This window comes from Pseudorasbora parva, chromosome 16 (genome assembly GCF_024679245.1).
Source record: "Pseudorasbora parva isolate DD20220531a chromosome 16, ASM2467924v1, whole genome shotgun sequence".
NCBI lineage: Eukaryota > Metazoa > Chordata > Actinopteri > Cypriniformes > Gobionidae > Pseudorasbora > Pseudorasbora parva.
In genome coordinates, this window is record NC_090187.1 from 5,324,787 (window position 1) to 5,344,495 (window position 19,709).

Below are 19,709 nucleotides of genomic sequence, written 5' to 3' on the forward strand. Positions count from 1 at the left end.
ATGTAAACAGTAATATCAAAAGTACAGTATTGGCCAAAAGTGATATCCTGAAAGAATATTAATAGTTTTTTTAATAACCCTACAAATTCAATTCAATTATCAAGATGATATTATATATAAAATTCATATAGAAAAACAAAAAGCTGACAGGAAAAAAGCATATAGTCCCTCGTTTCTTGTTTTTGCATGCATTTCATTGCAATATTAAAAGTAAAATAATTGACTCCAAGCACAACTACACAATATGCTCACAAAATTAACACATTTTAAATAATATTTGATTAAAGGGTAAAGATTTTCCTAGACTGGGCATCAATTTTGGCCACTACTATAGGTCTTAGATCAAAAATTAATTAATGATAAACAAATTCAATTAGGTGTATTCTGAAGTGGAAAGTCACATTTTAATCTCCCTATGTATCACTGTTCTCAATATTACGCATCAGTTGGGGCCATTAATCTATGTATGAATTAATGTTTCTTCTTTTCTCACAAGTACATCAGGTATTAAAGGGTTAGTTCACCCAAAAATGAAAATTCTGTCATTAATTACTCTACCTAATGTCGTTCGACACCCGTAAGACCTCCGTTCATCTTAGGAACACAAATGAAGATATTTTTGTTGAAATCTGATGGCTCAGAAAGGCCTTCATTGACACCAATGTCATTTCCTCTCTCAAGACCCATAAAGGCACTAAAGACGGCGTTACAAAGCCCATCTCACTACAGCGGCTCTACAATCATTTTATGAAGCGACGAGAATAGTTTTTGTGCGCAAAAAAAACCCTGAATGACTTATAAAGGGATAACCGATTTCAAAACAAAGCTTTCTGAAGCATCGAGGCATTATGAATCAGCGTATCAATTCATGTTTCAGGTCGCTTGTCAAACCGCCAAACTGCTGAAATCACGTAACTTTGGTGATCCGAAACGCTGATTCATGAGCTCCGAGGCTTCAGAAAGCTGTTTTGAAATCGCTATACAAGTCGCTATTCTGTTGTTGTTGTTTTTTTTGCGCACAAAAACTATTCTCGTCGCTTCATAAAATGATTGTAGAGCCGCTGTAGTGAGATGGGCTTTGTAACGACGTCTTTAGTGCCTTAATGGGTCTTGAGAGAAGATGTGACATTGATGTCAATAAAGGCCTTTCTGAGCCATTGGATTTTAACAAAAATATCTTCATTTGTGTTCCGAAGATGAACAACAACATTAGGGTAAGTAATTAATGACAGAATTTTCATTTTTGGGTGAACTAACCCTTTAATTACAAAACGGAGGCATTCGTTAGCAAGTGATAAGTGCCGTTGTGTTTGACTGATGTGTACCTGGCTTGCCTGTTACATGTATGGCACCATTTGTAGGATCTCTAGAGTTAACAACTCTGTCATTAAAGAAGCACATGTAGGTCAGGCCAGCGCATGTTTATATAAAGATCAGTTATGTGCAGCTCCATTCCAGTCTTCTGTCCACTCCTCTGGACACATAGCATCACTGGGGAACAGCTGCCTTTTTCACTCACAAACAGAAACACACAAATACACACGCACACACACACACACATCCATCCATCCATTTTCCAAACTCTTTTCCTATGTAGGGTTGTGGGGTGTCAGGACGTAGGCAGGGAAACTCTGGAATGATAGACAGTCCATTGCTGACATGCATATACCAATATAATTTTGCCGGATTTTTGCAGTTACTTTTAAAGGAAACCAACAATGTTAACTGCTTTTATTTTATAAAAGTGACTGACATATATAACAGTAGTATAACATGAGTTACATTCATGGGGTTGTGGGACTAAATAAGACAAAAAATAGGAAAGCACCCAGCTGGTACAGTGATAACAGAACACCTGCTAGCTAGCGCTATGTTATGTGTTCCTGTCTTGTGTAACAGGTTATCCAATGTGGGTGTCTGAGCCCATTAGAAATAACCCACTCGCTGGTCTGCAGATCTCTTGATGTTGCTACGCACTCTTACGGCAGAGACAGATACCAGACACCACTGCCGAATGAGGAATGAGAACCATGCAGATTGAGAGAGGACACCAGGCCTACTAACCTGATGATCTTTTTTAGTCTCATAGATAACAACACAGTTGAGGTTTATGCTAGCCAACGCTGAAGACACACATTAAGGTCTGGAAATATCATTCAAAGGGTTTAATACGTTTCAAGAGGATCACGGATCAAGGCTTAAATATTATTTTGCACATCATAACCATGCAAAGAGGGCTAAGCAAGTATTCAGTCATGAAATTAGACCCCCTTTACCCTTGGAATTCAAACACAGCATGTTAGCCACAGAAGACACATTTAAGATGAATTTTACAACCAGGTGTAAACTGTGATGTGTGACAGCAAATCAGAAGCACAAAATACTTCTTAACACCCTTGCACTTAATTATATTGGATGTGCATAGTAAATTGTAGTACTCCAAATCTTTACAGTATTTTTAAAAAACTATGTACAGAAAATATAACATTAATGAAAAGGCAATGTAAGTAATTATGAAATACAAACAAAGATGCACTTATAGTCTTAACCCTTTCCCTGCCATTGATGGAAATTTATGACTTTCTGTGTTTTCACTGTTAAAGAGTAGAGGCACTATTGCACATCTTCTGACTACTGAATTTCCAGATCAAAACACAGGCGAAGAAGCAGCAGAAACAAGCAATAGCATATGTAAAATAACACAATCATCAACATTAAACAGCATATAAAACAAAATTGCCTAATGTTACTGATATGTCGACCGAGGACGAGCTCCAGGACTGAAGCTTTGGGGATGTTGATGAACTCAATCTACTCCATTTGTGTTTTGATCATCGTTCTAAATCTGATCTCATTCACTCATTTTGCTCAAAATGTTGCTTTTTTATGAAACCGCATTTAAGTGTTGAAAAAAAAAAAGCAGAGAGTCTGCATGATATTGCATGTTCAGCTTATTCATACAACAAGATATTCAAGAGGCCATGACATTTTGTGAAAATTATAAAAAATGCTGGCATTGTTGACTGACAGCTGCTGACACTGTAAACTTGCTCTAATTTCAGACTCTGACAGAGAGGAAAGTCATGGGAATACAGAAGCCAGAGATTCACCCGTAGGTAGCCACTTGCCAAACCATTACCACTTTAAAGCCAATAGAAGGTGGCTGTTTTATTTTATTGATCTTATCTCTGCCTTGTTTGCCACTTTACAATTAGGTAAACAGCAAAAGACGCTCTCCCCCCTCAGATAAACCACCCTTTGGCCCTCATCTAAGTACACACCACAGCATCTCTGCTGATGAACAGGACAGCCCAGAGCGAATTGTGAGTATTACAAATATAATTCCAAGCTCTGGGGCTCAGAGTAGGGTATAACCCAGTACAATAGGAACCACCAGTGACGTAAGTGTACGCTGATTGGCAAAATACACACAAAGCACCAGTACCCACCATAAAAAAAGAAGCTGTATACACACACAGATTATAAACTATATATTTACTCCATAAACTGACTCTATGACTATGAAAACAGTGATAGATGGACCTATCAACCTAAGCTAAGGAGAATATCCAACGCAACTTTGAGGTGACCGAAGGAAAAATGATGTATTTCTGCTCAGCTAGCAGCAGTAATATTAGCAAATGCTAATATTTTTTCATACACTGTTTACCTTCTACTTTGTAACAGATATATCTAATAGCATATTAGAAAAGACACTTAAACAGATCATAAACTAATGAAGACGGAGAATGTGAGAGTTGTTTACTCAAGCTCTGGCATGCTCAGCGCTGTCAAAATAAAAGTCACAACGAGTTCCTAATGGCGGTGCCAATGCAACTGGGAAAACAGCCCTAGGGGAACCTTTAGTTCCTGGGGAAACCCTGGTGGCTATTTCCTATTAAGTTGCTAGAACTGCCCGGTGCAAAAAGGGCTTATGTGAGCCAGCCATTTGGAGATGTGGATTTCTAACATCTCAATCTTAATTCCACATTTGTTTCTAAGGTTCAGAAGGAAAAACTTCATGCAGAACTAAAACAAGTTTTGAGTCGGAAGAGAAGCCAGCTTAGAGCCACACAATCCACCCTCACAGACATGGAGGAACCCTCCAACACAGACATTAAGAATGGGGTAAGAAAAAAAGCACTGTTGTGAAATACAGTGTGAAAATCTTAAGCTCATATGAAAATATGATGGTATACCACTCAAAGCAATTATTAGTGCTATGTAAGACTAATAGCTTTTAGAAACCCTTAGGGTGTGTTCACACTTTTAGTTCGGGTTCACTTGTTTCATTGGTAACACTTTACAATAAGGTTCTTTAGTTAACATTAGTTAACTACATAAGTTGACTTGAACTAATAATGAACTGCACTAATAAAGCATTTATGTATTTATTTATTTATTTATCTTTGTTAATTTCAACATTTACTAATGCATTATTAAAATCTTGTCAACATTAGTTTAGCACTGTGAACTAACATGAACAAACCATGAACATCTGAATTTTTAACAGAGGTGTTGTTCATGGTTAGTTCATGTTAACTAATGCATTCATTAATGTTAACTTATACAACCTTAATGTAAAGTGTTACCGATTTGTTTGGTCCAGACCAAAAAATACAAAAACATTTCGTCCTAGAACTGCTTAGCAATCATATTGACATTTTCATCAACGAACCTAAAGGCAAAGGAATACGTTCACAACCTGATTGGTCGGCTTTTATGAAGTATTGCCTATTTTGGGATGGAAATTACTGAACATCCAAAACAAAGCTGTGTGCTGGGCTAAAATTGTGTGTGTGTAGCCTACATATGATGGTATTTTGACCCGCTGAGAACTCGTGAAGAGCTTATAAAATGTGTAAAGGAGTCAAAACAGCCACAGGAATCCCTCCGTCACACACACAAACGAAGACCTGCTGTCATCTTTTCAGCAGTCTCAGCCCGCTTGTTTGGTGCCCACTAGGGTTCGGATGGCAGCATTCACACTTATTCAAATGAACTGCACTTACAGAGCAATCTCCAGGGTTCGTTTTAAGCGAACCAAACATACCAAATGTGAACACATCCTTAGAAACCGTTTTTTGAAATGAAATTACTTATTTGACCCTCACCCTTCACCATTGTGCATTTTTACTTTGTAAATGTTATGAGCAGGTGGAAAAGGAAAACCAGTTGTCAGAGCTCGTGGAAGTGGTTGTTGAAACACAGGCTGAAGTTGGAGCTAGTGGGTACAGTGTGGTGGGTGGAGGAGAGCATGGCATCTTCATCAAAGAGGTCTTGAGAGACTCCCCAGCAGCGAAGCACCTCAGCCTACAGAAAGGTACCCAGGGATTGTATTTTACATTACAAAGTACAACGTCAAATACTCGAGACAAATGGGAGGACCAACTTTAACCTCACAATCTTTAAAAATACACATTTCCATGCTGTATACGGGTGTACTGAATTCATTGTGTTTCCTGATGTACTAAGAGAAATCATGTAAGTTATAAATAATTTTTGATGATGTGTTATTGCAGGAGATCAACTGCTAAGTGCCAGGGTGTATTTTGATAACGTGAAATATGAGGACGCATTAAAAATTCTTCAGTGTGCAGAACCCTACAAAGTGTCCTTCTTTTTGAAGAGGACTGTGCCAGGAAGTGAAGTCAGCATACGTCCAGGTGCACAAAATCTTGAGCTCAGAGGACCTAAGGCCAAGATGCAAAGAATGGTACATGCTGAAATATTGCTATACAATAGAATGACTTTTTGAACATCCACAGTATTTCCCAAAGTGAATTCATATTAATATACAAAAGTAATTACAACAGTAGAAAACTAGAAGGAATGATAAACTTTCTCTTGCAGAGCGTCAAAAGTGTGAAACCATTCAAAGCCAAGAAAAGGAGAGGAGGAAGATTTGGATTGAAAAGACTGAAAGAGAACAAAAAAGCAAGAGCACGGGCAGAGCTGGACATTGAGGGCTTGCCAGGCAAATCAGACCTCAGTCCAGTTGATGTTGAGTTTGTTTTTCCAAAGTTTAAGATGAGGAAAGGTGAGAGGGCCACTACAGATGTATCAGGACATCTGGAGGGCGTGATCGCTAGTAGCAAGAAGAAGAGGAATATCAGATCTCCAAAAATAAAAGCCACAGATGCTGCTCTTGGTGAAAGGAATGTCAATGTTGATGTTGCAACAGATGAGGGAGAGGCCTCTGGAGCAAAGCTGAAGATCAAGGCAAAAGGTCCAAAATTTGGATTGAATTTCCCCAAATTGAAAAAGTCAAAATTAGAGGTACAATCTTCAAATGACAGTTTTGAGGTGAAAGACCTAGAGGCCAAAATTAGGCCTCCGTCAGTAGAGAGTGATTTGAATACGCCTCAAGGCAAAGCTCAAACTAATGTTCCTAATCTTGAGGTTCATGTTAAAGGAAAAGGAGAGGGTCAGGTGATAAAAATGCCGACAATGAATCTGGATGTCTCAGATACAAAGATGACAATCCCAAAGTTCAAACTGCCAAAGGTAAGACTTTCTTGTCATTCTGATGAAATTGATGGAGAGACAAATAAACAAAATGACACATATGAAAATAAACTGAAAATGCCCACGATTGACATCACACCACCAAATGTGGATATGGACTTGCATCTCTCAAAAATGAAGGGCACAACTGAATTCAAAGATGCTGACCTTGACACATCATTGCCAAAGCTAAACCTTGATGCAAAACAAAAAATTGGAGATGACATTGATGGATCCATGGTCAAAGAGCATATGATTTCTTTCCCCAAACTTGACATTGCAGTGCCCAAGATAGAGACATCAGATGTGGACATTGGTCTTCCTACATTAGATGTGTCATTACCAAAGATGGCTGCAAAAAACATTGATACTGAGGGACATGCAAGTACAGGGGTAAAATTTGAAGTGAAAAAAATAGACATATCTCTTCCAAAAATAACGCCCCCTGAGGGTGAAGTCATGGTTGAAGTACCTGAAGCAAAAATGGGAAAATTTCACAAGCCAAATATCAGTATTTCATTACCAAAAGGTAAAGCAGAAGGAGCAAATGTTGACATTTCTTTACCAAACCAAAATTTACAGGGAGGTGCAGATACTGAAGGCCAGTTTAGAAAAGGGGGTAAGTTTAAAATGCCTAGCATAGATGTCTCCTTACCTAATGTGAAATTACCTGAGCATGGTAATACTGAGGGGCCTGAAATAAAAGCAGGAAAATTAAGTAAGCCATCAATAGAAATGTCACTTCCTAAAGGCAAAACAGAGGGAAATGTTGAGGTTGGAGAACTGTCTGGGAAAGGGGGCAAAGTCAAAATGCCACATTTAGATGTTTCACTTCCCAAAATGAAATTATCCACAGGTGAAATCAATACTGAGGACCCAGACAAATTCCAAATGCCATCTGTTGATATATCATTACCAAAAGGAAAAGTAGATGCTGGTGTTGAGGTTGAGGGTCATTCTGGAAAAGCAGAAATGCCCAAAATTGATCTAAAAATGTCATTGCCAGAGGGTAAAATAATTTCTGAAAATCATGATGTAAGAATTTCTGGAGTTGATATTTCATTACCAAAAGGAAAAACTCATGAACACATTAATCTTGAGGTTGAGAATGGAGATAAATTGCAACTTCCTAAATTTGATTTAAGTCAACCTAAGCCCAAATCAGGAGACATTAGTTTTGAAGGGCCTGACAACAAAAGATTCAACATGCCATCCGTTGATGTATCATTTTCAAAAGTAACAGGCACAGGTGTTGATGTCAAGAGACATTCTGGAAAAATAGGGACATTTGATATGCCAAAACTGGATATTAACTTGCCACAAATGAAATCAACGGGGACTGAAATCAATATTGAAGCACCTGAAGTTAAGGGTGGAAAGATAGATACGCCAGATGTTGACATTTCTCTTCCTCAAGGGAAAGTAAAGGGAGATGGCACTGTCAAAAAGGGAGGAAAGTTTCAATTGCCCAAAATAGATCTTTCACTTCCAAGGATTAAATCTAAACCAGTGAAAGTCAATGTTGAAGGACCTGAGTTAAAAGGAAGCAGAGTTCACACACCTTCCATTGACATTACTTTGCCTAAAAATAAAATTGAGACAAACATTAATATGGAATGCCATTCTGGAACAGATATAAAGTTTGAAATGCCAAGAGTTTCACTGCCAAATGTTAAAGCTCCCGAAGGAAAAATGAGAGCTGAACCTCCTCAGATCCAAGGAGAAAAGATAAATATGCCATCAATTGAAATGTCCTTTCCAAAAGGGAAGGTGAAAGGACACACTGACATTGAAGACAAAAATATAGTGGAAAGTAAAGATGGGAAGTTTCACATGCCCTCTATAGATATCTCTCTGCCAGAAGGAAAAGCAGGAGGAGATTTAGATGTTGAAGGACATGCAGGAAAAGGAGGAAAATTTGAAATGCCTAAATTTGACGTTTCCTTGCCTAAAATGAAACCATCAGGAGGTGAAATCAATGTTGAAGGTCCTGATATCAAAGGTGGAAAGTTTCACATGCCCTCTATAGATATCTCTCTGCCAGGAGGAAAAGCAGGAGGAGGTGTAGATGTTGAAGGACATGTAGAAATAGGAGGACAATTTGAAATGCCGAAAGTGGACGTTTCCTTGCCCAAATTTAAACCATCTGGGGGTAAAATCGAAATAGGAGGTCCTGATATCAAAGGTGGAAAGACTCATATCCCCTCTATAGATATCTCTCTGCCAGAAGGAGAAGTGGGAGGAGGTGTAGATGTTGACGGACATGTACGAAAAGGAGGACAATTTGAAATGCCAAAATTTGATGTTTCCTTGCCAAAATTTAAACCATCAGGACGTGAAATCAATGTTGAAGGTCCCAATATTAAAGGTGGAAAATTGCACATGCCCTCTATAGATATCTCTCTGCCAGAAGGAGAAGCAGAAGGAGGTGTAGATGTTGAAGGACATGCAGGAAAAGGAAGGAAATTTAAAATGCCTAAATTTGATGTTTCCTTGCCAAAATTTAAACCATCAGGAGGTGAAATCAATGTTGAAGGTCCTGATATCAAATCTGGAAAATTGCACATGCCCTCCATAGATATCTCTCTGCCAGAAGGAAAAGCAGGAGGAGGTGTAGATGTTGAAGGACATGCAGGAAAAGGAGGAGAATTTGAAATGCCAAAATTTGATGTTTCCTTGCCAAAATTTAAACCATCAGGAGGTGAAATCAATGTTGAAGGTCCCGATATTAAAGGTGGAAAATTCCACATGCCCTCTATAGATATCTCTCTGCCAAAAGGAGAAGTGGGAGGAGGTGTAGAAGTTGAAGGTCATGCAGGAAAAGGAAGGAAATTTGAAATGCCTAAATTTGATGTTTCCTTGCCTAAAATTAAACCATCAGGAGGTGAAATTAATATTGAAGGTCCCGATATCAAAGGTGGAAAATTGCACATGCCCTCTATAGATATCTCTCTGCCAGAAGGAGAAGCAGGAGGAGGTGTAGATGTTAAAGGACATACAGGAAAAGGAGGAAAATTTGAAATGCCTAAATTGGACATTTCCTTGCCAAAATTTAAACCATCAGGAGGTGAAATCAACGTTGAAGGTCCTGATATCAAAACTGGAAAAGTGCACATGCCTTCTATAGATATCTCTCTGCCAGGTGGAAAAGTAGGAGGAGGTGTAGATGTTGAAGGACATGCAGGAAAAGGAGGAAAATTTGAAATGCCTAAATTTGACGTTTCCTTGCCCAAATTTAAACCATCAGGAGGTGAAATCAATGTTGAAGGTCCTGATATCAAAGGTGGAAAGTTTCACATGCCCTCTATAGATATCTCTCTGCCAGAAGGAGAAGCAGGAGGAGGTGTAGATGTTGCAGGACATGCAGGAAAAGGAAGGAAATTTGAAATGCCTAAATTTGATGTTTCCTTGCCTAAAATTAAACCATCAGGAGGTGAAATCAATGTTGAAGGTCCTGATATCAAAGGTGGAAAGATTCACATGCCCTCTCTGCCAGAAGGAGAAGCAGGAGGAGGTATAGATGTTAAAGGACATACAGGAAAAGGAAGAAAATTTGAAATGCCTAAAGTGGACGTTTCCTTCCCAAAATTTAAACCATCAGGAGGTGAAATCAATGTTGAAGGTCCCGATATCAAAGCTGGAAAATTGCACATGCCCTCTATAGATATCTCTCTGCCAGAAGGAAAAGCAGGAGGAGGTGTAGACGTTGAAGGACATACAGGAAAAGGAGGAAAATTTGAAATGCCTAAAGTGGACATTTCCTTGCCAAAATTTAAACCATCAGGAGGTGAAATCAATGTTGAAGGTCCCGATATCAAAGGTGGAAAATTGCACATGCCCTCTATAGATATCTCTCTGCCAGAAGGAAAAGCAGGAGGAGGTGTAGATGTTGAAGGACATACAGGAAAAGGAGGAAAATTTGAAATGCCTAAATTTGATGTTTCCTTGCCTAAAATTAAACCAAAAGGAGGTGAAATCAATGTTGAAGGTCCTGATATCAAAGGTGGAAAGTTTCGCATGCCCTCTATAGATATCTCTCTGCCAGAAGGAAAAGCAGGAGGAGGTGTAGATGTTGAAGGACATGCAGGAAAAGGAGGAAAATTTGAAATGCCTAAATTTGATGTTTCCTTGCCCAAATTTAAACCATCAGGAGGTGAAATCAATGTTGAAGGTCCCGATATCAAAGCTGGAAAATTGCACATGCCCTCTATAGATATCTCTCTGCCAGAAGGAAAAGCAGGAGGAGGTGTAGATGTTGAAGGACATAAAGGAAAAGGAGGAACATTTGAAATGCCTAAATTTGATGTTTCCTTGCCCAAATTTAAACCATCAGGAGGTGAAATCAATGTTGTAGGTCCTGATATCAAAGGTGGAAAGTTTCACATGCCCTCTCTGCCAGAAGGAGAAGCAGGAGGAGGTTTAGATGTTAAAGGACATACAGGAAAAGGAAGAAAATTTGAAATGCCTAAAGTGGACGTTTCCTTGCCAAAATTTAAACCATCAGGAGGTGAAATCAATGTTGAAGGTCCCGATATCAAAGCTGGAAAATTGCACATGCCCTCTATAGATATCTCTCTGCCAGAAGGAAAAGCAGGAGGAGGTGTAGATGTTGAAGGACATGCAGGAAAAGGAAGGAAATTTGAAATGCCTAAATTTGATGTTTCCTTGCCTAAAATTAAACCAAAAGGAGGTGAAATCAATGTTGAAGGTCCTGATATCAAAGGTGGAAAGTTTCACATGCCCTCTATAGATATCTCTCTGCCAGAAGGAAAAGCAGGAGGAGGTGTCGATGTTGAAGGACATACAGGAAAAGGAGGAAAATTTGAAATGCCTAAAGTGGACATTTCCTTGCCAAAATTTAAACCATCAGGAGGTGAAATCAATGTTGAAGGTCCCGATATCAAAGGTGGAAAATTGCACATGCCCTCTATAGATATCTCTCTGCCAAAAGGAGAAGCAGGAGGAGGTGTAGATGTTGAAGGACATGCAGGAAAAGGAAGGAAATTTGAAATGCCTAAATTTGATGTTTCCTTGCCTAAAATTAAACCAAAAGGAGGTGAAATCAATGTTGAAGGTCCTGATATCAAAGGTGGAAAGTTTCACATGCCCTCTATAGATATCTCTCTGCCAGAAGGAAAAGCAGGAGGAGGTGTCGATGTTGAAGGACATACAGGAAAAGGAGGAAAATTTGAAATGCCTAAAGTGGACATTTCCTTGCCAAAATTTAAACCATCAGGAGGTGAAATCAATGTTGAAGGTCCTGATATCAAAGGTGGAAAGTTTCACATGCCCTCTATAGATATCTCTCTGCCAGAAGGAAAAGCAGGAGGAGGTGTAGATGTTGAAGGACATGCAGGAAAAGGAGGAAAAATTGAAATGCCTAAATTTGATGTTTCCTTGCCCAAATTTAAACCATCAGGAGGTGAAATCAATGTTGAAGGTCCTGATATCAAAGGTGGAAAGTTTCGCATGCCCTCTATAGATATCTCTCTGCCAGAAGGAAAAGCAGGAGGAGGTGTAGAAGTTGAAGGACATACAGGAAAAGGAGGAAAATTTGAAATGCCTAAATTTGATGTTTCCTTGCCCAAATTTAAACCATCAGGAGGTGAAATCAATGTTGAAGGTCCTGATATCAAAGGTGGAAAGTTTCACATGCCCTCTCTGCCAGAAGGAGAAGCAGGAGGAGGTTTAGATGTTAAAGGACATACAGGAAAAGGAAGAAAATTTGAAATGCCTAAAGTGGACGTTTCCTTGCCAAAATTTAAACCATCAGGAGGTGAAATCAATGTTGAAGGTCCCGATATCAAAGCTGGAAAATTGCACATGCCCTCTATAGATATCTCTCTGCCAGAAGGAAAAGCAGGAGGAGGTGTAGACGTTGAAGGACATCCAGGAAAAGGAGGAAAATTTGAAATGCCTAAAGTGGACATTTCCTTGCCAAAATTTAAACCATCAGGAGGTGAAATCAATGTTGAAGGTCCCGATATCAAAGCTGGAAAATTGCACATGCCCTCTATAGATATCTCTCTGCCAAAAGGAGAAGTGGGAGGAGGTGTAGATGTTGAAGGACATGCAGGAAAAGGAAGGAAATTTGAAATGCCTAAATTTGATGTTTCCTTGCCTAAAATTAAACCAAAAGGAGGTGAAATCAATGTTGAAGGTCCTGATATCAAAGGTGGAAAATTGCACATGCCCTCTATAGATATCTCTCTGCCAAAAGGAGAAGTGGGAGGAGGTGTAGATGTTGAAGGACATGCAGGAAAAGGAAGGAAATTTGAAATGCCTAAATTTGATGTTTCCTTGCCTAAAATTAAACCAAAAGGAGGTGAAATCAATGTTGAAGGTCCTGATATCAAAGCTGGAAAATTGCACATGCCCTCTATAGATATCTCTCTGCCAAAAGGAGAAGTGGGAGGAGGTGTCGATGTTGAAGGACATACAGGAAAAGGAGGAAAATTTGAAATGCCTAAAGTGGACATTTCCTTGCCAAAATTTAAACCATCAGGAGGTGAAATCAATGTTGAAGGTCCCGATATCAAAGGTGGAAAATTGCACATGCCCTCTATAGATATCTCTCTGCCAGAAGGAAAACCAGGAGGAGGTGTAGATGTTGAAGGACATGCAGGAAAAGGAAGGAAATTTGAAATGCCTAAATTTGATGTTTCCTTGCCTAAAATTAAACCAAAAGGAGGTGAAATCAATATTGAAGGTCCTGATATCAAAGGTGGAAAGTTTCACATGCCCTCTATAGATATCTCTCTGCCAGAAGGAAAAGCAGGAGGAGGTGTAGATGTTGAAGGACATGCAGGAAAAGGAGGAACATTTGAAATGCCTAAATTTGATGTTTCCTTGCCCAAATTTAAACCATCAGGAGGTGAAATCAATGTTGAAGGTCCCAATATCAATGCTGGAAAATTGCACATGCCCTCTATAGATATCTCTCTGCCAGAAGGAAAAGCAGGAGGTGTAGAAGTTGAAGGACATACAGGAAAAGGAGGAAAATTTGAAATGCCTAAATTTGATGTTTCCTTGCCCAAATTTAAACCATCAGGAGGTGAAATCAATGTTGAAGGTCCTGATATCAAAGGTGGAAAGTTTCACATGCCCTCTATAGATATCTCTCTGCCAGAAGGAAAAGCAGGAGGAGGTGTAGATGTTGAAGGACATGCAGGAAAAGGAAGGAAATTTGAAATGCCTAAATTTGATGTTTCCTTGCCTAAAATTAAACCAAAAGGAGGTGAAATCAATATTGAAGGTCCTGATATCAAAGGTGGAAAGTTTCACATGCCCTCTATAGATATCTCTCTGCCAGAAGGAAAAGCAGGAGGAGGTGTCGATGTTGAAGGACATGCAGGAAAAGGAGGAACATTTGAAATGCCTAAATTTGATGTTTCCTTGCCCAAATTTAAACCATCAGGAGGTGAAATGAATGTTGAAGGTCCCAATATCAATGCTGGAAAATTGCACATGCCCTCTATAGATATCTCTCTGCCAGAAGGAAAAGCAGGAGGTGTAGAAGTTGAAGGACATACAGGAAAAGGAGGAAAATTTGAAATGCCTAAATTTGATGTTTCCTTGCCCAAATTTAAACCATCAGGAGGTGAAATCAATGTTGAAGGTCCTGATATCAAAGGTGGAAAGTTTCACATGCCCTCTATAGATATCTCTCTGCCAGAAGGAAAAGCAGGAGGAGGTGTAGATGTTGAAGGACATACAGGAAAAGGAGGAAAATTTGAAATGCCTAAATTTGATGTTTCCTTGCCCAAATTTAAACCATCAGGAGGTGAAATCAATGTTGAAGGTCCTGATATCAAAGGTGGAAAGTTCCACATGCCCTCTCTGCCAGAAGGAGAAGCAGGAGGAGGTGTAGATGTTAAAGGACATACAGGAAAAGGAAGAAAATTTGAAATGCCTAAAGTGGACATTTCCTTGCCAAAATTTAAACCATCAGGAGGTGAAATCAATGTTGAAGGTCCTGATATTAAAGCTGGAAAATTGCACATGCCCTCTATAGATATCTCTCTGCCAGAAGGAAAAGCAGGAGGAGGTGTAGATGTTGAAGGACATACAGGAAAAGGAGGAAAATTTGAAATGCCTAAATTTGATGTTTCCTTGCCTACAATTAAACCATCAGGAGGTGAAATCAATGTTGAAGGTCCTGATATCAAAGGTGGAAAGTTTCACATGCCCTCTATAGATATCTCTCTGCCAGGAGGAAAAGCAGGAGGAGGTGTAGATGTTGAAGGACATGCAGGAAAAGGAAGGAAATTTGAAATGCCTAAAGTGGACGTTTCCTTGCCAAAATTGAAACCATCGGGAGGTGAAATCAATGTTGAAGGTCCCAATATTAAAGCTGGAAAATTGCACATGCCCTCTATAGATATCTCTCTGCCAGAAGGAGAAGCAGGAGGAGGTGAAGATGTTGAAGGACATGCAGGAAAAGGAAGGAAATTTGAAATGCCTAAAGTGGACGTTTCCTTGCCCAAATTTAAACCATCAGGAGGTGAAATCAATGTTGAAGGTCCTGATATCAAAGCTGGAAAATTGCACATGCCCTCTATAGATATCTCTCTGCCAAAAAGGAAACTGACAGAGAGTGAACTTAAAGTTGGGTCAGAGAAGAAAGACATAGACATCTCAGTACCTAAAATGTCCTATGATTTTGATGCTAGGGCCAAAGTTACTGATGCCAAAATTAGTGACTTAAATGTCCCTGAGCCCACTTTAGGTGGTAACATCAGGCTGCCAACTGTGAAAATACCAACTGTTGACATATCCGCTCCTAAAGTTGACCTGGACTTTACTTTTCCAAAAGCAAAGGGCAGCGATAGAGAAAATATTGAACTTCTTAAGGCTGAGAGTGGAAGACCATCATCTGGGGCTAGTTTTGATGTTCCAGATGTCTCTGTAAAAATTCCCAAAATTTCTCTCCCTAAATTTGGCAGAAAAATTAAAAGTGGAGACAAACTAGAACTAGAGAGTCCTGGCTTATCAATAGATTTGGACATAGAAAAAACATCACCATCAGTGGAAACAAATGCCAAAATGAATAAGTCTAAAATTAAAATGTCATCCATTGGAACATCTAAAAAGGATATTGAAATAATTGGACCTGAAGCTGAAATGAAGATAAAGGCAGGCACTGGAGAAATTACAAAACCAGAAATCAGAGTGGAGGGTCCTGATGACAATGTCAGATACAAGCTCAAATTCCCCAAATTCAAGACCACTACTTCAAAAGCAAAGATCAAAGATGTAGAAATGGAAAGGCCTGCAGTGGATAACAAAGGAAAGGTCAAAATGCCAGCAGTTGAGATATCATTGCCAACAGCACATATTCCAGAATGTGAGGTATTGCTTCCAAAAACTGAGGTTGATGTATCTGAAGCAGATATTAGAGGTTATGAGGGCAGTTTAAAAATTCCTAAGATGCCAACTATTGACATATCAGTTCCGAAAGTTGATTTAGATGTTTCCTTGCCTAGGGTAAAACATTTTGTATCAGGAGAGTCTTCTGACTTAAACATTGAAAGTAGTAGAGGCATGGTAAATTTCCCCCATGTTAAAATCCCTAAAGTAGACCTTTCACTTCCGCATGGAAAAACAGGTCACACAGGTCACCATGAGGTGGAGATTGGAAGGGGAAATAAATTAAGAATGCCAGAAGTGGAAATGTCATTACCTCATGTGACAAATGACACATCGAACACTGACATTGATATTAAAGGTGAAAAATTAAAGATGCCAACAGCTGATACATCCCTTTCAAAAATAAAATCTAAAGACATTGCTCCAGAACTTCAGGCAGGTGAAGGAAAAGGTAAAGGAATTGAACTTCCAACAGTAGATATCTCATTACCTCATGGTAAAATAGAATACATTGACACTCTTGAACTGGGAGCATGTGGCAAAGAAGGGAAATCCAAGGTGTCTAATATCAAAACTCCAAAAGTAGATATATCATTAGAAGGACAACAAGAGGATACAGAAAAACAAGGTGGCAATATTCAATTACCAAAAATAACAATGCCTAAAGTGGATATAGCACTACCCTATGGCAAAACAGGTGACGCTGAGGCTTCAGGATCTGTGGAAGTAGAAGGTGGACAACATGAAAAAAAGCCTAATATTAAGAGTCCACAGGTACACATATCTTTACCAGAAGGTAAAACTGGAGAGTCAAATGTTAAAATCCCAAAAGTAGGCCTAGATATGGAAAAGTCAAGACAGGCAGGCATGTCAGTTCCTTCTGCTAATGCAGGTCTTAAGGATGCACATAAAAAGGGTAAAAAGATGAGGATGCCAACTACATCTATAGAGGGCCCTACTGTGGATCTAGAGTTATCAAAACAAGGAAAAAAGAATAAAAAGAAGACTGAACTTCCAGAAATGGATCTTAGCCCCACTGCACCAAAAGAAAAAATGAAAGGGCCCAAAGTTAAAGGATCAAAATTTAATATAGGACTGCCAAAATTAAAAGTATCTGCTTTGGAAACTGACACAACCAAGCCTGGAAAAAAAGACGCTACATTTTTAAAAGAAGGAACTGATGCAAATTTGAAAGTTGATTTACCAGCAGCAAAAATTCCCGAACTTGACTTTGACATTGAGACTACCCAAGTTGACACTAATCTTTCTGAAGGAGATAAAAAGCAGACGGGTAAAGTCAAAATTCCAAAGTTTGGGATACCTCTGCCATCTTTAAGTGCACCTGAAGCTAACATAACTCAGCAATCAAAAAGTCACTCTATAAACGTAGACTCTGAGGTAGAGTACGAGGGCCCACGTATGCCAAAGGTAACAAAAGCTGTATTTGTTATGGTGAATCCACAAACAGAGAGCTCTGCGAGTGTAGGTGGTGAAGCAAGTGCAGAAATTGGAGATGAGAAGCACAAGCTGCCAAAGATAAAAATGAAGCAGAGTTTTGGCAAGTCTCGATCAAATGAAAAGGGAAAAGCAGTGCATTTGGAAGAGGAGGTGGAAACTGAAGGAAAGTCAAAAACTGGTAAGCTTAAATTACCCAAAGTCACATTTTCATCTGGGCACAGAGGATCGTTTGATGTAACACCAAGTGGGTCTGATGATGGAACAAGTCCAAGTCAAAATGATGACAAAGATGAAAAAGCAATGCTTGGAAAGCTTAAATTGCCCAAATTGGAATTTTTCTCACCCTACTCGAAAGATATAGTTCAGCAAGAGGAAATGGAAACAAGCATGACACATCTCAGGAAGGAGACCTCATGGGAAAGCACAGAGAGAGAGACTGATACTTTAGTGTATTCAAAAGCAAGGACTGAAATGCTAGCAGAACGGGAGGGATCAGAGTCCCCAATATCAACAATATCAGCTGGATTTGTCTCCGTAAATAAGAGTGAAGAAAGAGAGGAAGCAACATGGTTCAAAGTACCCAAGGTTACCCTTAGTCCCCATTCTACTGGCATCCTTCACATCACACCAGAAAGTTCTCCCAAACCAAGCAAGTCCTCTCTTCCTTGTTCAAGCGAGGAAGCCTCTGGAGGTTTCTATATGAAGATGCCAAGTGTTGAATATTTGACCCATGAAATGTCCTCAGAGCATTTGATTACTAAATCAGAGGGAACTCTTACTGTAGTGACTAAGACAACAAAGTATACAGAAACAAAAAGTAGCAGTTCTAAACCGTAAGCTTCTCAGTTACAGATTCAGAACTATGACATACAGCTGCTAGTGTAATAATATATTGGCCATATAAAGTGGCAATTGTTTCAGTATAATGTATTATTTATATATTTTAATAATAACAAAAAACACAACTTATGCATAAAGAAAATGTTGCTACAAAAAGAGTATTTTTAATAATTTTAGACCTTATTTTCATGCCACTGAATATTTCTCTGATCAAGCATATTTTGTTGTAGATAAGAAACATACAACACAGGCACAAATCTGTGCAAAAGATACAGTCATTTAGACATATTACTTTTTTTTTTTTGTTGCTTTTATTGTGCAGTCTTAGCACAGTATGCCATTTGAATTGTAGAATTTTACAGCATTTTGGAAATATTGCTTTGCTTTTTTTTGATGCCTGGTTTGTCTATGTGGTTGTTATGGAACTGTTTATTTTAGATGCTGAAATATTTGTACTATTTTTACATATTTATATGCATGATCTGTACAGATAAGACACTAAAGAGGAAGCCTGTGATGTTGAGTATTTTTGTAATGGATACTTTTGTGATAAATTCAAAGTATATATATATATATATATATATATATATATATATATATATATATATATATATATATATATATATATATATACACCAGATTGCCTTTTTCTGTTCAAGAACACTGTGTGAAAAAAAAAAGCAAAAAAAAAAAACCCTTTTTAAAATGAGCTCTTGTGTTGGTGGATTTAGCCTAGGATACATGCTAGGATTATGTATATGTATATTATTTTTAAGTAAGGTTTCATTACTGAACTGCATGTTTGTAATGTGTTGCTTTTCTGAAACCATCATTTAGATGATGCTTATCTCCATCTTATGCAAAAATAGAACACTTAAATAAAATATTAATATTTTAATTTGTTTTACCTAATTATTTCCTGATGTTTATCATTTACATTTTTTTCACACAACTACAGCAGAACAAGTAGTGGTTCAATTCTGAAACTAACATGGCAAACAAAATTACAAACAATACAAAGTTTGTATTTTCTCAAGATTGCAATATACAGTATTACTGAACACATCTAAAAATGTTTTTTGAATGACAAAACTGACCAAATAGTGAAAGCATTAAAAGGAAAAATTACTCAAAAAGTTTATTTCAGTCGTCATGTACTAGCCCTATGTGTTGTGTTGTTCAAACCCCATGTTACTTTCTCCCATGAAAACGCAAAAGCAGACATTTTGAAGAATGTTGTTTGTTTTTGTCCATGCAATTACTTTAAAAAGGACACGAGTTGTTAGGCTATACAACTAAACACCATAAATATCTCTTCAAAAATAGCCCATTTAACTTATGTGTTAAAGGCCTTATAAGTGATTATTTTTATTTTTACGTTCTGCTAAGGAAATGTTACAGGAACAACATGAAGATGGGTAGCCTATATTTTAAAGGTATAATTAAAATAAAAAGCCTATATTTTAAAGTGCACCATCCCTTTAAAAATTAAAATTGAAATATGAATGATTGTAATTATATTTAAAGTGCTTAAT

The 19,709-nt window shown here is 38.3% G+C and overlaps 1 protein-coding gene across 1 annotated transcript; it reads left to right on the forward strand.

Annotated features, from left to right (window-relative positions):
- The first annotated feature begins 1,196 nt into the window (after positions 1-1,196).
- On the forward strand, positions 1,197-18,731 carry prx (periaxin). Its single transcript, XM_067420188.1, has 10 exons — positions 1,197-1,214; positions 1,900-1,909; positions 3,063-3,112; positions 3,216-3,323; positions 4,003-4,128; positions 5,158-5,323; positions 5,523-5,716; positions 5,854-12,376; positions 12,500-13,033; positions 13,217-18,731. Exons 1-10 carry the CDS (start codon positions 1,197-1,199, stop codon positions 18,169-18,171), a joined length of 12,684 nt encoding a protein of 4,227 aa, XP_067276289.1. The 3' UTR covers positions 18,172-18,731.
- Positions 18,732-19,709: the final 978 nt, after the last annotated feature.

What these genes read in the sequence shown, in the direction of transcription:
- prx (XM_067420188.1), top strand. An exon ending in CAGAAGCCAGAGATTCACCC is followed by an intron (nt 3,113 to 3,215) that starts GTAGGTAGCCAC and finishes CTTTACAATTAG; the next exon opens with GTAAACAGCAAAAGACGCTC. An exon ending in ACACAGACATTAAGAATGGG is followed by an intron (nt 4,129 to 5,157) that starts GTAAGAAAAAAA and finishes TGTTATGAGCAG; the next exon opens with GTGGAAAAGGAAAACCAGTT.